Raw genomic sequence first — 15,009 nt, 5'->3', positions numbered from 1 at the left:
GCATGTGTCCACGTGACATCCTGACTGACGGTCAAACATCCCTTGATCCCGCTTCTCCTCCTCCCCAGCACTGTGGGTGCCCAGCCGCTGCAGCCGCTTCCCCAGAAGCCACTGCTTCTGTCTCCGGTACCTCCATTTACCCTCCCAGGGACCTTTAAAATGCCCAGAGGGTGAACGTGGGGGCACCGTGGGGATGGTGGGCGTGACAGCATTTTATAAACATGAGAATCATTGCAACCACCCCAGGCCAAACTTTCGCTGGCTCTTCGGGGCCCCTGGAAGAGGGTCCGAACTCTTGGTCTGTCATTTGGAGCACTTCCAGGGTCTGATTCCAGTGGGACGTCAAGAGGAAGAGGCGCAATTAGGCTTCAAATCTGTATCACCACCATCGCCGCCACGGCTCACCCAGGGGAGTACCTGGGCCAAGCTGGGTTTTGTATACATCATTTCATTTATTTAACATTTATTAAGCCCTCACTGTGTACTAGAGGCCATAGTAAGTGCTTTTCAGGTCTTAAACTGTTGAAGCCTCACAACCACCACATGAAAGAGCGTTTCGACCCAGGACAAAGAGCCAAGAACTGGCAGAGCTTTGAACCCATCTATCTTCACAACCTTCTTAGCACCATGCAGGACCTCTTACAACCTTCTTATGTTTGCAACCTATCTTTGTGATTCTTTGCCATAATCAAACACCATCTGTACTATTGTTTATTTAATGTTATTCTTCAAATTAACTTAAGTGGCATAGTAGTTTGGGGGAGGGGGAGCTTGGAATCCCACTACGTAGGTGTAAGACTCCTGGTTCTTCCATTTCTATATGAGAATAAGGCTCCCTGGACCTCCATGTCTTTCTTAAATGATTTTTAATTTTATTTGTTTTATTTATCAATTTCTTAAAATGCATTTTCCCTCCCAGGGTTCCTGTGAGGATTAAGCGAGTTAGATGTATCAAGGTGCCCAGCACCCAGTGAAAGTGGTGACCAGGAGGCTGGGCTCACAGGGGGACCGTACTTCCCCATCTCTACATGGGAAGCAACCACATGTCTTGCTCTGTGGCCACTGAAATGTGCATGGAGCAATGTGGGGGCCATTCCAGGCAGAAGCTTTTGAGCCAGTGTACAATCTGCCACACTCGCTCCTTCCTTCTGTCTGGTGATCATGACATTCCAAACGGTGGCTCCTCCATCTAGTCAGCTCCCAGAGGGAGGACTCATCCCAAGCTGACCTCTAATGGACATGTAGCAGTGAGAAATAAACGTCTATTGTTTTGTCATTTCAGCATAGCCTGGCCTATACTGACTGATAGAGAAAACGCTAAATAAATGTTAACTTATCAATGTGATGACCTATACATTTTCTTAAGAAGGAAACTGTATCACTTTTGTACATGAAGAAATAAAGCACCCCTTAGCATCGGTTAATATTCATATAATAATTAAAATGAGAAACATTTTTCCTCATACGACCAAAATCATCTTGCAACCCCCTGCAGTACCTCCAAGCACCACCATCAAGAAGTGCTGTTCAAATGCCTCCCTCTGAGAAGCTGAACCATGTCTGTGCATTGGGAAAGCCTTGCCAGAGTGCCCCACGGTCACCTCCGGGCCACTACCCTTGCCAGTCTGACCTCCCAGCTGCCAGGCCCCATACCCACTCCAGGCATCTGCAGGAACACCTGCCCCCTGTGGCCCTTACCTCGGCAGACGGTGCCATTCTCCACGGCCTCGAAGCCTGCTTTGCACATGCAGCGCCCGATGGGCACCAGCCACTCGCCGTCCCCGTTACAGTACAGCTTGATGGGCACGTCCACCTCCTCAGCATTGGCAATGCAGCTGCCCCGGGCAGCCACCAGCGACGTGCTCTCGGCCCCTGACAACGTCTCCTGGAAGATGGCGCCGTTCTGGATGATGCGGGGGCACTTGCGGTAGAAGACGCGCACAGCGATGAGAGACATGCAGCCGCCATAGTCCTGGAACGCCAGGTAGAAGCCACTGCGGGACACGGGCCCGAAGCTCCTCACCTCGGTGTTGATCTTCATGACCCGGCCACCCAGGTCCACCTGAGAGAAGCTCTCATCGGCTGCGATGGTGTCCACCTTCACCCATGGATTCTCCATCCACTTGGGAAAGGTCTTGGTGGCCACCTCAGAGTCAGCCTCGTAGTAATAGAGGTTGAAGGTCTCCTTGCAGGAGCCGGGCACACTGGGGATGCTGCTGCAGTCACGCACCGAGAACTTCATCTCCACGTGGATGCGGTGGGCGCCGCGGCGCCGGATGAACTTGGTCCGTAGCCAGTTGTTCTGGCTTGATTCAAACACATTGCATACCTGGTACGTGCGGATCGTGTTCATGTTCTCATCGTAGCCACTCACCTCTTCCCACTGTGGGTGAAATGCTAGTCAGGTGGGGGAGGTAGGGGCTTAGCCCCAGGGGACGCCCAAAAAGGAAAGATGCAGACCCCACCTTGGGGAATCCCCCAGTCTGACTGGGGGTAGACAGGACTCCCAGCGTCAGGGGCCTCCTAGTCTGAGGGAGGAGGCACAGACTCTACCTTAGGGACTGTCCATTTTGACAATGGAGACACGGTCCCTCCCATGACAGAACTGCCAAACTGAGACGGAGACGTGGCCTTGGCCTTGAGGAATTCCTCAGGCTACGAGGGAGACATGCCCATGTGATGGGAAGGGCACATACCCTGCTCCTCGTATTGTCCTGGTCGGTGTGGCAGAGGTGGTCCTTACCCCAAGGGGTTCACTGAGAACAGACAGAGCTTTGTGCTTGAGGATCTACCAGTCTGATGGGGGAGACAGAACTCCTGCCAGTTGGAAGTTCCCTGTCTGACCAGGGAAACACAGTCTGTGCCCTTGGGGACTCCCATCCAATGGGAGAGGAGCCCTTACCCCTGTCACTGAGAAGACAGGGCCGTTCCCTATAACAGCAGCCCTGCTCTGGAGCAGTAAGTGGCTAAGATGGTGCCTGGAGGGAGACCTCCCACCCTTCCTGCCCAGGCCGGAGCATCAGCATCCGCACGAGCCCCAGCCTGGGCGCTCATGCAGCCAGCTGAGCGTTCGCAAGCCTCCTGGCTAGTGGGGGCCAAGCTGGGCCACGGAAGGTAGGGACTGGAAGGGCACAGGACCCCTATTCTCTCCTCACAGACACTCGAGGCCCAAGCCCACTTGCACGGCTGAGCCTTTATTCACACTGCTGTGCCCTCCTCAAGCACCCCATCATCTTCTCTGTCCATCCTTCTGGAACCTCTTGCAGCAGGCTCTCCCTGCGGCTGCGTGTTTGCGTTCACCGGGGACAATCTGCCTGGGCGAACGCCAGGCACCTCTCCGCCCTCTTGGTCTGGTCTCCCCCGCGGAGTGGAGAGCTTGCTGAGGGTAGCTACTGTTCCCCTCCTTCTCTTGTGCCCCTTTTGGTGGTTGCTGGCTTCACCCAGAGCAGATAGACCCAGAAAGGGGAGACCCAAAAGAACTCCAACAGCAGAGCACCCCTTCACACCTGCATCAGCCCATGGGCTGGGGGCTGATAGGATTTCATTTATTTTGTCACATTTATCACACGTGGTGCGTATGGTTATCCCCATTATACAGGTGAGGGAGTAGAGACCACAGAAGTGAGGTCACTTGACCCAGGTCACACAGCCCCAGACTCGTTCAGGTGTTTGCCCACGTGGCCCCAAACCCCAAGGACCCAAGAGTCCTTGGGTCTTGTCCCAGCTCTGCAAATGAGGTATGGCCTTGGGCAAGTCACGCCCCCTCTCTGGGCCTCTTTTTCCCTAACTGCCAAATATGACTATGGTGGGGGTGGGAGAATTGTCACCCTCAAGTGGGCGTTCTTTGTCCTTTTGTCCCCCTCCAGTTCTCTGGGCCAAGTCTGCACAGGGTGGAGCGGGAGCAGCTGGCCTGCGGAGGGACGATGCTGTGAAGGGTGGGTGTGCGTGGGGAAGGCTGAGCTGGGGCCTTCTGGCCCAGTCTCTACTTCAATGGCGGCTCCGAAGCTCCTTATATTGCATTTAATTTTTTTTTTTATGGTACCATGTGACAAAGTCAGCCCCTTGTTACTACCACTGCTCTTCTTCAGAACTTAATTAGAGCACTTAATTAGAGCACTCTGCCTTTCTCCCCTCTCTCTAATTAACATGCGGAGGCCCTGCAGCCTAAACACCCCAAATAATTGCGTCCGGGGGCCCTGCAGCCCAGCCTGGCCTCATTACTGGCAGGGTGGGGCCGTGGGCCCTGCCGCCTTCACAGATGGAAAATTGGTGACAAGAAAGAGCTACAGAAAGAAGCCTGACCCTGGGCCCTGCCTATTGAGAGCACAGGCCTTGGGGGGTGGGGTGGGGAGGTGGGTTATGCAGCTCCATGGGGCAGCAGCTGAGTCCCAGCACAGATGCTGGGGTGGGGGGAAGGGAACGGATAGGCTGTGGGAGCCCAGTACCCTCCCTAGAGACCAGGGGGGTGAGGAAGGAATGATATTAAAACTGATGACGGTGACAATGACGATGGCAATAGTTATTATAGCTCCTCATTATTGGGAGCCCACTCTGAGCCAGGCACTGTGCTAGATGCTCCGCAGGGAAACCTCACGAGTCCTCTGAGGAGGACATTATGAGTACCATGCTATAGATCAGGAAACTAAAGTTCAAAGAGGTTGAAGAACTGGCCCCAAATCACACAATTGGTGAGCGGCAGAACCGGGAGAGAATTCCAGGGGTCTTACCCCACAGCCTGTATGCAAGTGCTAGGCTCGCTGGAGCAGGGAGAGAGAGGAATCTGAAACTGGGCCTGATCTTGCCCTTGGGGAGCCTGCAGATTACACGGGCTCAGATCACTGCATGCAAGGAGGTGTGAAGAGCTCAGGGACGGGGAGCCTTGCGTCACAGGGACCCAGCAAGGGGGCCCAGAGGACTCGGTCACAGCCCTGGCTACAAACCTGAGCCCTGTCCCTTACTAGCTGTCGGGCCCCTGGCAAGTGGCTACAACTCTCTGAGCCTCAGTTTCCTCACCTATACAGTGGAGGTGATTCCTCCCCTTTGGAGTGGAGGTGATGTGTAGAAAGGTGCTTGAGACAGTATCTGACATACCATGGGTGCTCAGGAAATGACAGTTCATTTTCCTCATCTTTAAAAGGGGACAGTGCAAGTATATACTTTTGAGCCTCACCCTGAGGATTCCACGGGGCAGCTGAATGCATCCAGCATGTTGTCATGGTAACTGGCACTCCACCAATGGCAGGGGGCCAGGTGGGTGGGGAAGTGAGAGGCTTGGCCCTGGGCTCTGAAGGAGGGGAAGGGGCTGGAATGTGAGGGGGCATCCAGGCCCTACAGCAGAACCCACGGTATGTATCCTGGGGGACCACCGACTCACCCCTGAGGGAGGATGCACGATCCAGCCGAGCTCCGCCGTCGCTGTGGTTGAGTCCATCAGCGTTTCTGTGGGGAGAGCAAAGAGTCACCACCGGATGCACTGAGCAGATTTAAACTGGCCCCTTTCAAGCATTCATTCAATAGATACTGATATATCCTGATGCCTGTTCTGTACAAGGCCCTGTGCCTGGTACCCTGAAGAGAAAACAATGACTAGGAAGACCCTACTGTGAAACAGATCAGTCTGGTAGCAGAAATGAGGTGTGACTACAACTAGCTATGAGAGAGCAGGTGGAGGGACCTAGAAGGTCCCAGTGGGCCCTCCCACGCCACCCAGCTCAGTTAGAGGGGGCGAGAGGCGTGTTTGCTGCCACTCTCCCCTTCTGGGCCCGGGGCAGGCAGCACCACTCAATCCCCACGCACCGCGGCTGCATGACGTGTCTCACCACAGTGCTCTGGGAAACCGACGCCCACCATTTCAGACCCCACCCCACCGGGCCCAACTGCCCGGTTCTGTACGCAGGACAACTGAGGTACAGAGAAGGGGAAGAGACTTCCTAAGGATCACATAGGAGCTGGTGGCCGAGTGGCAGTTGCAGGTTCCCTGCCTCCAACCCTGTCAACTTCTAGATTCTTAGTTTGAGAGTCTGGATGATCTAGAGCAAGGAGAGTAGGGGTGAGGTGCTCAATGGCCGGGCCGCTCTGAAGATTGAAATGAGAGCAACAAAGTCTTGAACCAGGGCTGAGGTGGTGGGGATGGAGGGTGGGGATGAGAGGAAGCATTTAGCCAGAGTGTCCCCAGTCAGACCAGCAAACTGACAAGAGAGGATGCAGCAGTGTCCCCATGACCGTCCGTGGCTTGTGCTTTTGGTCATTGTGTCTCTTTGCACTGGGGGCTGGCGATGGGGGAGGGAAGGTACCAGGGACAGTGGAGTCCAGTGCCAAGGACGTCTTTTTGATGGCAAATTGGAGGGAAGCTCTATTGTGCTGCTTTGGAGCTGAAAAAAGGTTCCTTTTCACACTCGGAATGCTACAGATTTTTCTTCCTGGAGAGAACAAGGGCTGAACTTTTAACCTGTTTTCTCTCATTGGCTTCAACCAGAGACGCGCCAAGCCGGGCTCTCTGCCTGGGCCTGAGGAACAGCTGCTAGGAGCTGCGTCGAATGAGGGAGAGGAGCGACTCTGCTGGGATGAGAAAGGGGTCGGGTGCAAGCCCGCCAAGCAGGTGGCCCCACCCCTTGGCTGGATTCCTGGGCTGACCCAGAGGCCAAGCCCTAGAGGATTCCACAGCCCAGAGGGACTGCGAACTGACATCCTCATTGTATGGGTGGAAACTTCAGCCCAGGGAGGGCAAATGACTTGCCAAAAGTCATACACTAATAGCTGGTGCTCAGTCCTTGGACTCTGGGCGAGCTTAGGCCAGGGGCTCCCACTGCCCCTCTCTGTGTCCCACATCTGGAACAAGCAAGGGGAGGATCTCAGAAGGACCGGAAGTCAAGGGCTGCCTGGTTCACAGCCAGGAATGGACTGAGGAGTGTGAAGTCTGCAGGCCCCTCAAAGGATGTGAAAGGAAGGCGCCTCCTATCCTCCCTTCTCACCGTGCCAGTTCTGGGCTTTGCCTGGGAACCCACCTCTGTGAAAGCTGTTCCCCGCGGGGCTGTGGCAGGAAGGGAGACATGGGCGTGCACCCTGCAACTTTGCTTGGTCTTTTGCTTTTCAATATTGACACCTCCCTCCACCTTCTGAAAAAAGGGCAGGTAAGCAAAGCGGATAAACTAGGGGTGTTGGGAGATCAGAGAGACTTCGATTCCAATGAACCTGTTCTGCCGCCTACTTGCTTTGTAAACTTGGACCCGTGATCTTTCTAAGCCTCAGTTTCCTCACCTGGAGAACAGCCATGATACCTTCTGAGTGTGGACAGGAGGACTAAATGTGACGGGAAGTGTATTAGCTTGGGGCCCAGCACAAAGCTGGTCCTCAGTGAGTGGTGGCTCTCCTTTCATGGATTGAGTGTGGTGCTTTTTGGCGGACCCAGGGCCTGCACACACGCCATTTCCTTTGAGCTCATTAGGTGGCCCCTGAAAGCGCAGTCGGGTCCAGGAGCCTTCATCTTCGGCTTCCTCCCCATGGCCCCGCCCCAGGCTGTGCCTGCCAACATCTGACAAACATCAGCCTCTTGCCTGATGGCCACAGCCTCTGGGGAGCCAGCCCTTCCCAGTCTGTCTGATGTTACCTTCCTGGGATGTCAGGAGTTTCCTTTGTTCCTCTCAAACCAAGCACAGAAGTCAAACTCAGTCCCCCAGGGAACGGAATTAGTAATTCTTGTCTCAGGAACCTGGGCGGGGTGGGGGTGGGGTGGGGGGCGGTGTTCCAGGAAGTCAAGCCCTGTTTTCACCACCAGCACTTCTTTCCTTTTCCCCCAAACTCCTCAGGCATCTGCCCTCTAATCCCAAAAACCTACAAAGGGAAAAAATTCATCTCCTCAAAGGTTTTATTTGCAGCCAGAGACCCTCACGAACATTCTCACTACTTTGTAAAGAGATAGTTGATGCTGTCCCATTTCACAGATGGAAAAACTGACGTTTCCAAAGGCTCAGGATTTGCCCAAGGTTACACATCTATTCCATTCATGAGCTATGCCCCAGCTGCACAGCAAGGGTGGTGCTCTCTCTTACCCCTGTACCTCACAACTCACATGTACCGTTCCTTCTGATCTTCCCCCCTCCACCCTTCTTTGTCCAGTCTAATTCTCCCCATCCCTGAAGTCTCCACTCAGGTCGCCTCCTCTGGGAAGTCCTCCAGAATCTATAACACCTCACAGCTCTGCCCCAGCCCTTGCAGATACCCTGGGTGGGAACTGCCCCTGCCTGCCAGGTTCTTCCAATGGTCTGTGGTTCTCCCAAGGGTGGGTGCGGGGTCCTGGTTCTGGGGTCCCTGAGACCCAGCACAGGGCCTGACACATAGTAGCTCTCCCCTCACTATGTAGGAAGTCAGTGCCCCTCAAACTGCAGGATTTGAACACATGCTCATGTTCTGCTTCATCAGGACAACATTCATGACTTCAGCCATTTCCACCTACACCCTGTACTTATTTACTCTCTTTCTTCCACTTGACTCTTTTTTCTTAAGTGCATTTTAAGGAGGAAAAAGTAATCATTATTATAAATGGAAAACCAGTATCATTTGCCATAAAAAAGACAGTAAACACAAGATTATTATAATTAAAAATGCCTGCAAACTACCTAACATCATTTCACTTCCCAGGCTTTGGGGACCACTAGGCTCCATCAAACTGCCTCCGAAGTGCTGGCAATGTCCCCAACCCCATCCTCACTGTGACAATGGCAATCCCTCATGCAAGGGATGCTGTTTTCACCGTATACAGATAATTAATCACCACACTCTGTGACAAAGACGGCAATGTGGATGTGCACGGGGTACTATGGGTTATAGGAACTGGGTGTGGAAAGCAAGGAAGACCATAACCCATTTAGGGACGGATGGCTTTCCTGGAGGAGGTGACTCTGAATGGAGGCTTGATGACTAAGTTAGAAGGAAGTCAGGAGAGGCTGAGTGGGCAAGAGCAGAGGCAAAGACAAGGCGAGCAATAGCATGGTTCGTCAGAGTTAACGGTGGGTGAAGGGTGGGGCAGGGCGTGCTAAGAGCTGAGGGTGGAGCCTGGAGAGGCGGAGCTGGGGCTGCCCAGGAAAGGCCAGCAGTTCTCCAAGGCCCCCTTGCTGCACCTGGCCCTGCCCCGCCCTGCCTAACTCTGCCCCTTCACTTGCCTCTGGGCACTCCCACCTGGTCTAGCCCCATGGCAATGTCCAGCTCCCAAGCCCTGGGTACTCTGACGGATAGATGAGAAAACAGGCTGTGTGCACGGATTCTTAGCATACAGGCGAAAGCTGGAACCAGGGCCTCCAGCCACCAGCCCAGAATGCTTTCCTCAGTGGGAAGCAGGGTTCGGGCCATGGGAGCCGCTTTGGCCCTGGCCCCACTGCGCCCGCACCCCCTCTCCTTCCTGGAGACTGCACAGAAGAAAGCAATCAGGAGGCCCTGATTGCACAGGCTGGGGAGGCCCCCGGGCCCCTCCGGCTATGTGTGAACGAGCAGTGTGCATTTCAGAAATATTTGAGCTAAAAGGGGAGACACACTGAAGTCGTTAGCGTTGGGCCCAACAGGAGGGTGGCTGTGCGGGGCCCTGGCGGCCGCTACCACAACCCTGCTTTCAGGCCAGGGTGGCTGGTCGCCCTCTGCTCCCTGCTCCACCACATGTCAGCTCTGTCTGACCTCCTTCTTGGGCTATAATTCTCTAGGACCACAGACCCTGTTCGTCTGCACTAGAGACAGTACAGCAGAGTTACAAAGGAGTAAGGACGAGCTTTCACTTAGGACCCGTTGTGTGCCAGGCATTGAGCTGAGCTCTCTAAATACCATCAGGCTTATGACAACCTGGAAGGGGCGGGGTATGCGTTATTAACCCCATTTTACAGATGAGGAAACTGAGGTCAGAGAGGTGAAGAACCTGTACCAGGGCACACAGGCAGGGCTAGAATTTGAACCCACATCTATCTCATTCCACATCTGTGTTATTTTTAAGATGCGGCAGCTATACAGCCTTAAAAAAAAACAAACACAAAGCAAACAAACAAAAAAAATCACCGGGGCCTGCTGTGTGTGTTTCTTCTCTCCCTGTGTGGCCTGTGTGAGGACAGGAAGGGAAAGAGGGAAGGACAGCAGGGCAGTAGGGCACAGACTGTCCAGGCCAGAGCCTTGGCTGCGAGACCCTCTGCTGTCTGACTGCAGGCAAACCGGTGCGCTTCTCTGGGCCTCAGTTTCCCCATCTGTAAACTGGGCCGTGTAAGAATGAAGGGGCATCCTGCTGAGGCAACGTCTCCCAGGGTCCTCACTGGGGGTTGGGGTGGGAGGCTGTGTGCTTGACTCCTCCACTGCTGTCTCCATCCCCGGCATGGCCCGAGAGCTGGTCTGGGACACAGAAGAGGTGCTGGAGCTGGCGAATGTTTCCAAAGCCCATGTCTGATCATGGCTTCACTGAGCTCGAGGCCCTTCAGAGCTTCCCTGACAGCAGGATACAGTCCCAGCACCTCAACAATGCAACAAGGCTGCTGCTGACGGGGCCAGCTAACGACATTTCAGCCGCACTTGCTTGTGTTGCTACTGTCCAGAGCTCCTAAATTTCCTTCTACTCGCAGAAGGCACGATGTTTCCTCGGGCGCTGGCGACTTGACCATTCCTGACTGTTCTCTGTGGAATGCATGGCCCTTCCAGCTTTGTTAGCCTGGCTGACTTCTCTTCCAAAGCTTTGCTCAAAGGCTCCTTCTAGCTGGCAGCTGTCCCTGAATTCTCCTGGGTTCAGTAACAAGACCATGGTCACTCAAAGAATGTCTGCTCCATCCGGGGAGTGCCAGGCCCTGTGCCGGGCACCGGGGACATAGAAATAGATCAGCAGGTCTCTCCCTCAAGGACCTTCCAAGCAAGTGCCTGACACGTGGACTTTCTACAGGGAGAGGCAAAATGGAAGGCAGGTCCCGTCTGGCAGCCAGGAAACCCCGAGGAAGAAGGGATGAGCTTTGACCGGGGAATTAGCAAAGGTGCCTCAGAGGAGGTGGCATTTGGGCTGAGAGAAGAGAAGGGTACCCTGCGGAGGCACAGCCGAATCACAGGCACAGAGGGATGGACTTCTGGGGCACTTTGGGTAACAATACAAACCTGATGGCTGGAGGAAGTGACTGAATGGAGGCTTGAAGACTGAGTTAGATAGAAGGAAGTCAGGAGAGGCCAAGTGGGCAAGGCAGGCTGGGTAGGGTGGACAGTGCAGGGGTTTCAGGGGTGGCCTCTGGACAAGGGTTTAGCATTGGTTATCACATTTCATTGAGACTATTTGTAAATTAGGTGCTTTATGATCTCCCCTTACAGATGGAAAACTAAAGTTGGGAGAGGTTGTTCAAGGTTTCATGGCCGAAGTGGTGGAGGGGCATCCGCCTCACCCGTCACCACTGCGCCGCTGCTCTGGAATTTCTGTCCCGCGGGGCGGGAGCAAAACGTGGCTAGAAGGATATAGCAGCTCAGCATGGGGCCAGAACATGTAGTACCTTGGATGTGGGGCCGAGGACTTTGGGCCCCGTCCTCTAGGTAATGCAGAGCCACGGGGGATTCCTCAAGGGCGCAGTGATGTGGCCCTTCCTGAGGACATGGACACGAGAACGTTGCCTCCGTAGCTATTCCCCAGTGTCTTTGCCCAAGACTGACCAGCAGCCCGCAGCTCAGGGAGCAAATCAGCCTGGCGTGTAACCCAAGCAGCAGATGCCACTCTGGACCCTTCCCAGCAGCTCCAGTTGCTCCCTGTCTGGGGCTGAAGGGGCTGAGGTAACTCAAACACAGGCCCGTCTACAGCACCATAGCCTGGGGAGAAGCGAGCCATAGCCCGGAGGCCTGACCCAGGCTACCGCTGGCTGGGAGTCGGAGCGTTCTTCCCAAGGTTCAACTTGGAAGTGCCAAGGCGAGGCAACAGTCAGGAATCAGGAGATAAAGTTCAAGGCCATCAACACGCCGCCGGGTGACTTGAAAAAGTCACCTCTCTGAGCTTCAGTTTCCTTGTCTGTAAAAAGGGGATCACAGCCCCATGTGCCTTACAGGTTTGCTTGAGGATCCACAGAGGCGTTGGACACAAGGGGGTTTTATAATGTGCAAAAGGCTGAAGATAACAGTGAAAATCGCTAACACCCGTGGGGGCCAATGGTGGGCCGGCGCTTCACCAACTCTGTCTCACTGACATTCCAGAGCAACCTCACAGGGAAACCAAGGCTCAGAGAGACCAAGGACTTCTTCAAGGCTGCATGGCCAGGAAGGGGCAGGGCAGGATCTGCCCTCTTTGGTCTGACCCCAGGAACCCCCGGGGCTATGCTGCTTCACCAAAGGAAGGAGGACATACCCCAGCTTCCATGGACCATGCTCTCAGTGCCAGGCCCTGGGTTAATCACTCCGCACGCTCTGCAAGGCTGGCACACAATCCCCGCTGCACAGATGAGGAAACCGAGACCGGGCAGGCTAAGAGGCCTGCCCAAAGCCACGCAGCCATAAAGAGCTGACATTTGAACCTGTCTCAGCCTGGCTGGGTTTGGGGAAGCCTCTCTTCTAAAAACCAAGTGAGGATCAGCGCCTGAGAGCGCTTCAGGGTCACTGGCCCCAAAGTGGGGCGCGGCACTGCCAGAGAAGTCCCCGGCAGCTCTGGGAAGGCTACGGATTTTCTAAGGTAACAGGCAGCACGTTGTTTTTCCAGCTTGGCCCCCTGCTCCGTCCTCGGGCTCATGGAAGGGGGACCCAGCTAATGTAAAATCCTTCTGCCCAGAACTCTTGCACACATACCCCTCCTTGTCCTCCTGCCGCCGGAGGCCCTTTTCTGCCTCGGTTGCCTGCCTGGAGCCGGCTCTTGTTTTCTCAGGCTGGGGCGGAGGAGTCCCGCGACGCCGGCTCCTCCACTCTGTCCCCCGCCTGCCCGCCGCTGGCCTGGGCATCCGCCAGCGCCGACCGCCTGGCTGAAACCCAATCCTCCGGGCCAGCCGGGCTGCTTGCTAACAGCGGGCCGCATTGTGAGGCCAGGACTTCGGGAGAGTTTGGATTCGCTGCTTGGGGACCCACTTAACCTCCGCAAAGGACAGGATGATGGATGGGGGTCTGGGAAGGGGTTGCTGGGGGTGGGGGGTGGGCGGTAAATGAACACCAGGGCTTCCTGGGGAAGGAAAGGAAGGGAGGCAGGGCCGGGAACAGCCCTCTATACATAAGAGCTCCGTTAGTCCTCAGGACAGCCCTGAGGGACGCCTGTTACTGGTCCCATTTTATGTATAAATAAACTGAAGCTCCGAGAGGTTAGGTGACTCGGCCAAGGTCACACAACCAGTCAGAAATTGAACCCAGGCCTCTGGCCCTCGAGCCTCCCTGACGCACCAGGCTGCCTTTTGCAGCCAGCATCTGCCTGGTGATTTTCAATCTTTAAAGTCTTTTTATTTCAACAAACGTGCCACAGACCCTTCCCTTCTATTAAGGAAGTAATAAAAATATAACGATGCCAGTCAGTGTTACGGAACCCCTACTGGGCGCCAGGCGCTGTGCTGAGCACGTTTTGACTTCATCTTGTGAGATCCTAACCGTGACCCAGTGAGGTGGGGACAATCGGCACGGCCGTTTTACAGAAGACGAGAGGACGCTCCGGCGGTCACTGGCAAGATGTGGCCGAGGCAGCAACTGCCTCGGGCTGGCTAACGGAGGCCGGGGGCCTGGCCCCCCAGTTGCTTGCAGTCAGCATCTCTTCTGAGCAGCGGCTAAGTATTTTGCATGCCCTCTCTGCCCACTGGACAGAGCTCCCGCTCTGCAGTCCGGCCCTTGAGGGGTTGTTTCTTCTCCCTGCAACGCCGCTCCCCCTCCTGACCAGCCTGGGACACTCACACACATCCTTCGAGACCCATCTCAAATGTCGCCTCCTCTGAGAAGCCTTTCCTGATGACCCCAGCACTGGGGCTTCCATAGTCCCATGTTATCTCCCGTCATCGCCCCTGCCACCTGGCCCTGTGACGTGTGTTAATCCTCAGCCTCTCGACTGGACTGTGAGTGTCGAGTGGGCAGGCTGAGTTGGGTTCCCTGTGGTGACCCTTAGCCTCTGTTATAACCACTTTACTCCCCACTTTACTCCCCACCCCCAGCCTACCCAGACAGGAGAAGCTCTTTCCTGCTTACACCATCAGCCCCGGGGCCTGGATTTTTCCTCCATGAACTATGGCCATAGTGAGATGGCTCTATACACTATATAATTCAAAGCACGTAGTGCCAATCACTGAGCTGTCACATATATTGTATCCTTTGATGCTCACAACACACTATGAGCTAGAATTATTATTGTCCACATCTACCCATCCACCCATCATGTGTCTACCATTCCACTTGCCCAATAACCCACCATCCATTCATCCACCCCACCGTACGTCTAACATCCCACTTAGGCATCGTTCATCATTCATGCATTTTCCCAGGAAACCAACTTCTCTTTCTTCCCTCATCTCCTCCTCCCTTTTGTTCTACAGATAGGGGAAAATGAGCCTCAGAGAGGTTAAGCAACCTCCCCCATGTCACACAGCTAGTAAGCAGCAGATCCAGGTGAACCAGGTATAATTTTAACCGCTCTGCCATGTGGCCTCTTGCTTTCTCCCTTTATTTTTAACTGTCCAGTGGCGTGCAGGTTTAGTATTATAAGTCACCTCAAATCCTTTTGGATGTGTGTGGGTGTAAATGACAAATCGATAGGACACAGGCCACTGTAAGTCCAAGCCGGGGTCTGTCAGGTTGGAGTCAATTAGCAAGCCTGCTCAAGGACCTGCTGGGACTGGGTCTATTTGCCTAATTGGCACTGGTTTCTCCCAGTGAAGGACAATTAACTCAAATCCCAGAATCCAGACCACCCCTCTGCTTCTGGGCAAGATGTCAGGCATTTAGCCACATGAGATTTTACTGTTCATTCATTCACCATTGACCCACAGACCCACTCATCCATCTACCTTTCCAATTATCCAGTCCTTGCAATCATCCATAAACTATCCTGCCACCTACTCACGCACCCACTTACCT

The 15,009-nt window shown here is 54.5% G+C and overlaps 1 protein-coding gene across 1 annotated transcript in view; it reads right to left on the bottom strand.

Moving 5' to 3' along the window:
* EPHB2 (EPH receptor B2) overlaps window positions 1-15,009 on the bottom strand; it is a 169,827-nt gene that overhangs the window by 103,227 nt on the left and 51,591 nt on the right. The window contains exons 2-3 of the mRNA XM_054571462.1: window positions 5,375-5,439; window positions 1,699-2,383 (exon numbers count right to left, since the gene is read on the bottom strand). Coding sequence (XP_054427437.1) covers window positions 1,699-2,383; window positions 5,375-5,431 — 742 coding nt within the window. The 5' untranslated portion in view covers window positions 5,432-5,439. The remainder of the gene's footprint in view (window positions 1-1,698; window positions 2,384-5,374; window positions 5,440-15,009) is intronic.

This window comes from Pteronotus mesoamericanus, unplaced genomic scaffold (assembly GCF_021234165.1).
Source record: "Pteronotus mesoamericanus isolate MK-2021 breed Mesoamerican mustached bat unplaced genomic scaffold, CSHL_Meso_final contig_221, whole genome shotgun sequence".
Lineage (NCBI taxonomy): Eukaryota > Metazoa > Chordata > Mammalia > Chiroptera > Mormoopidae > Pteronotus > Pteronotus mesoamericanus.
This window is presented reverse-complemented; position numbering and strand designations above follow the sequence as displayed.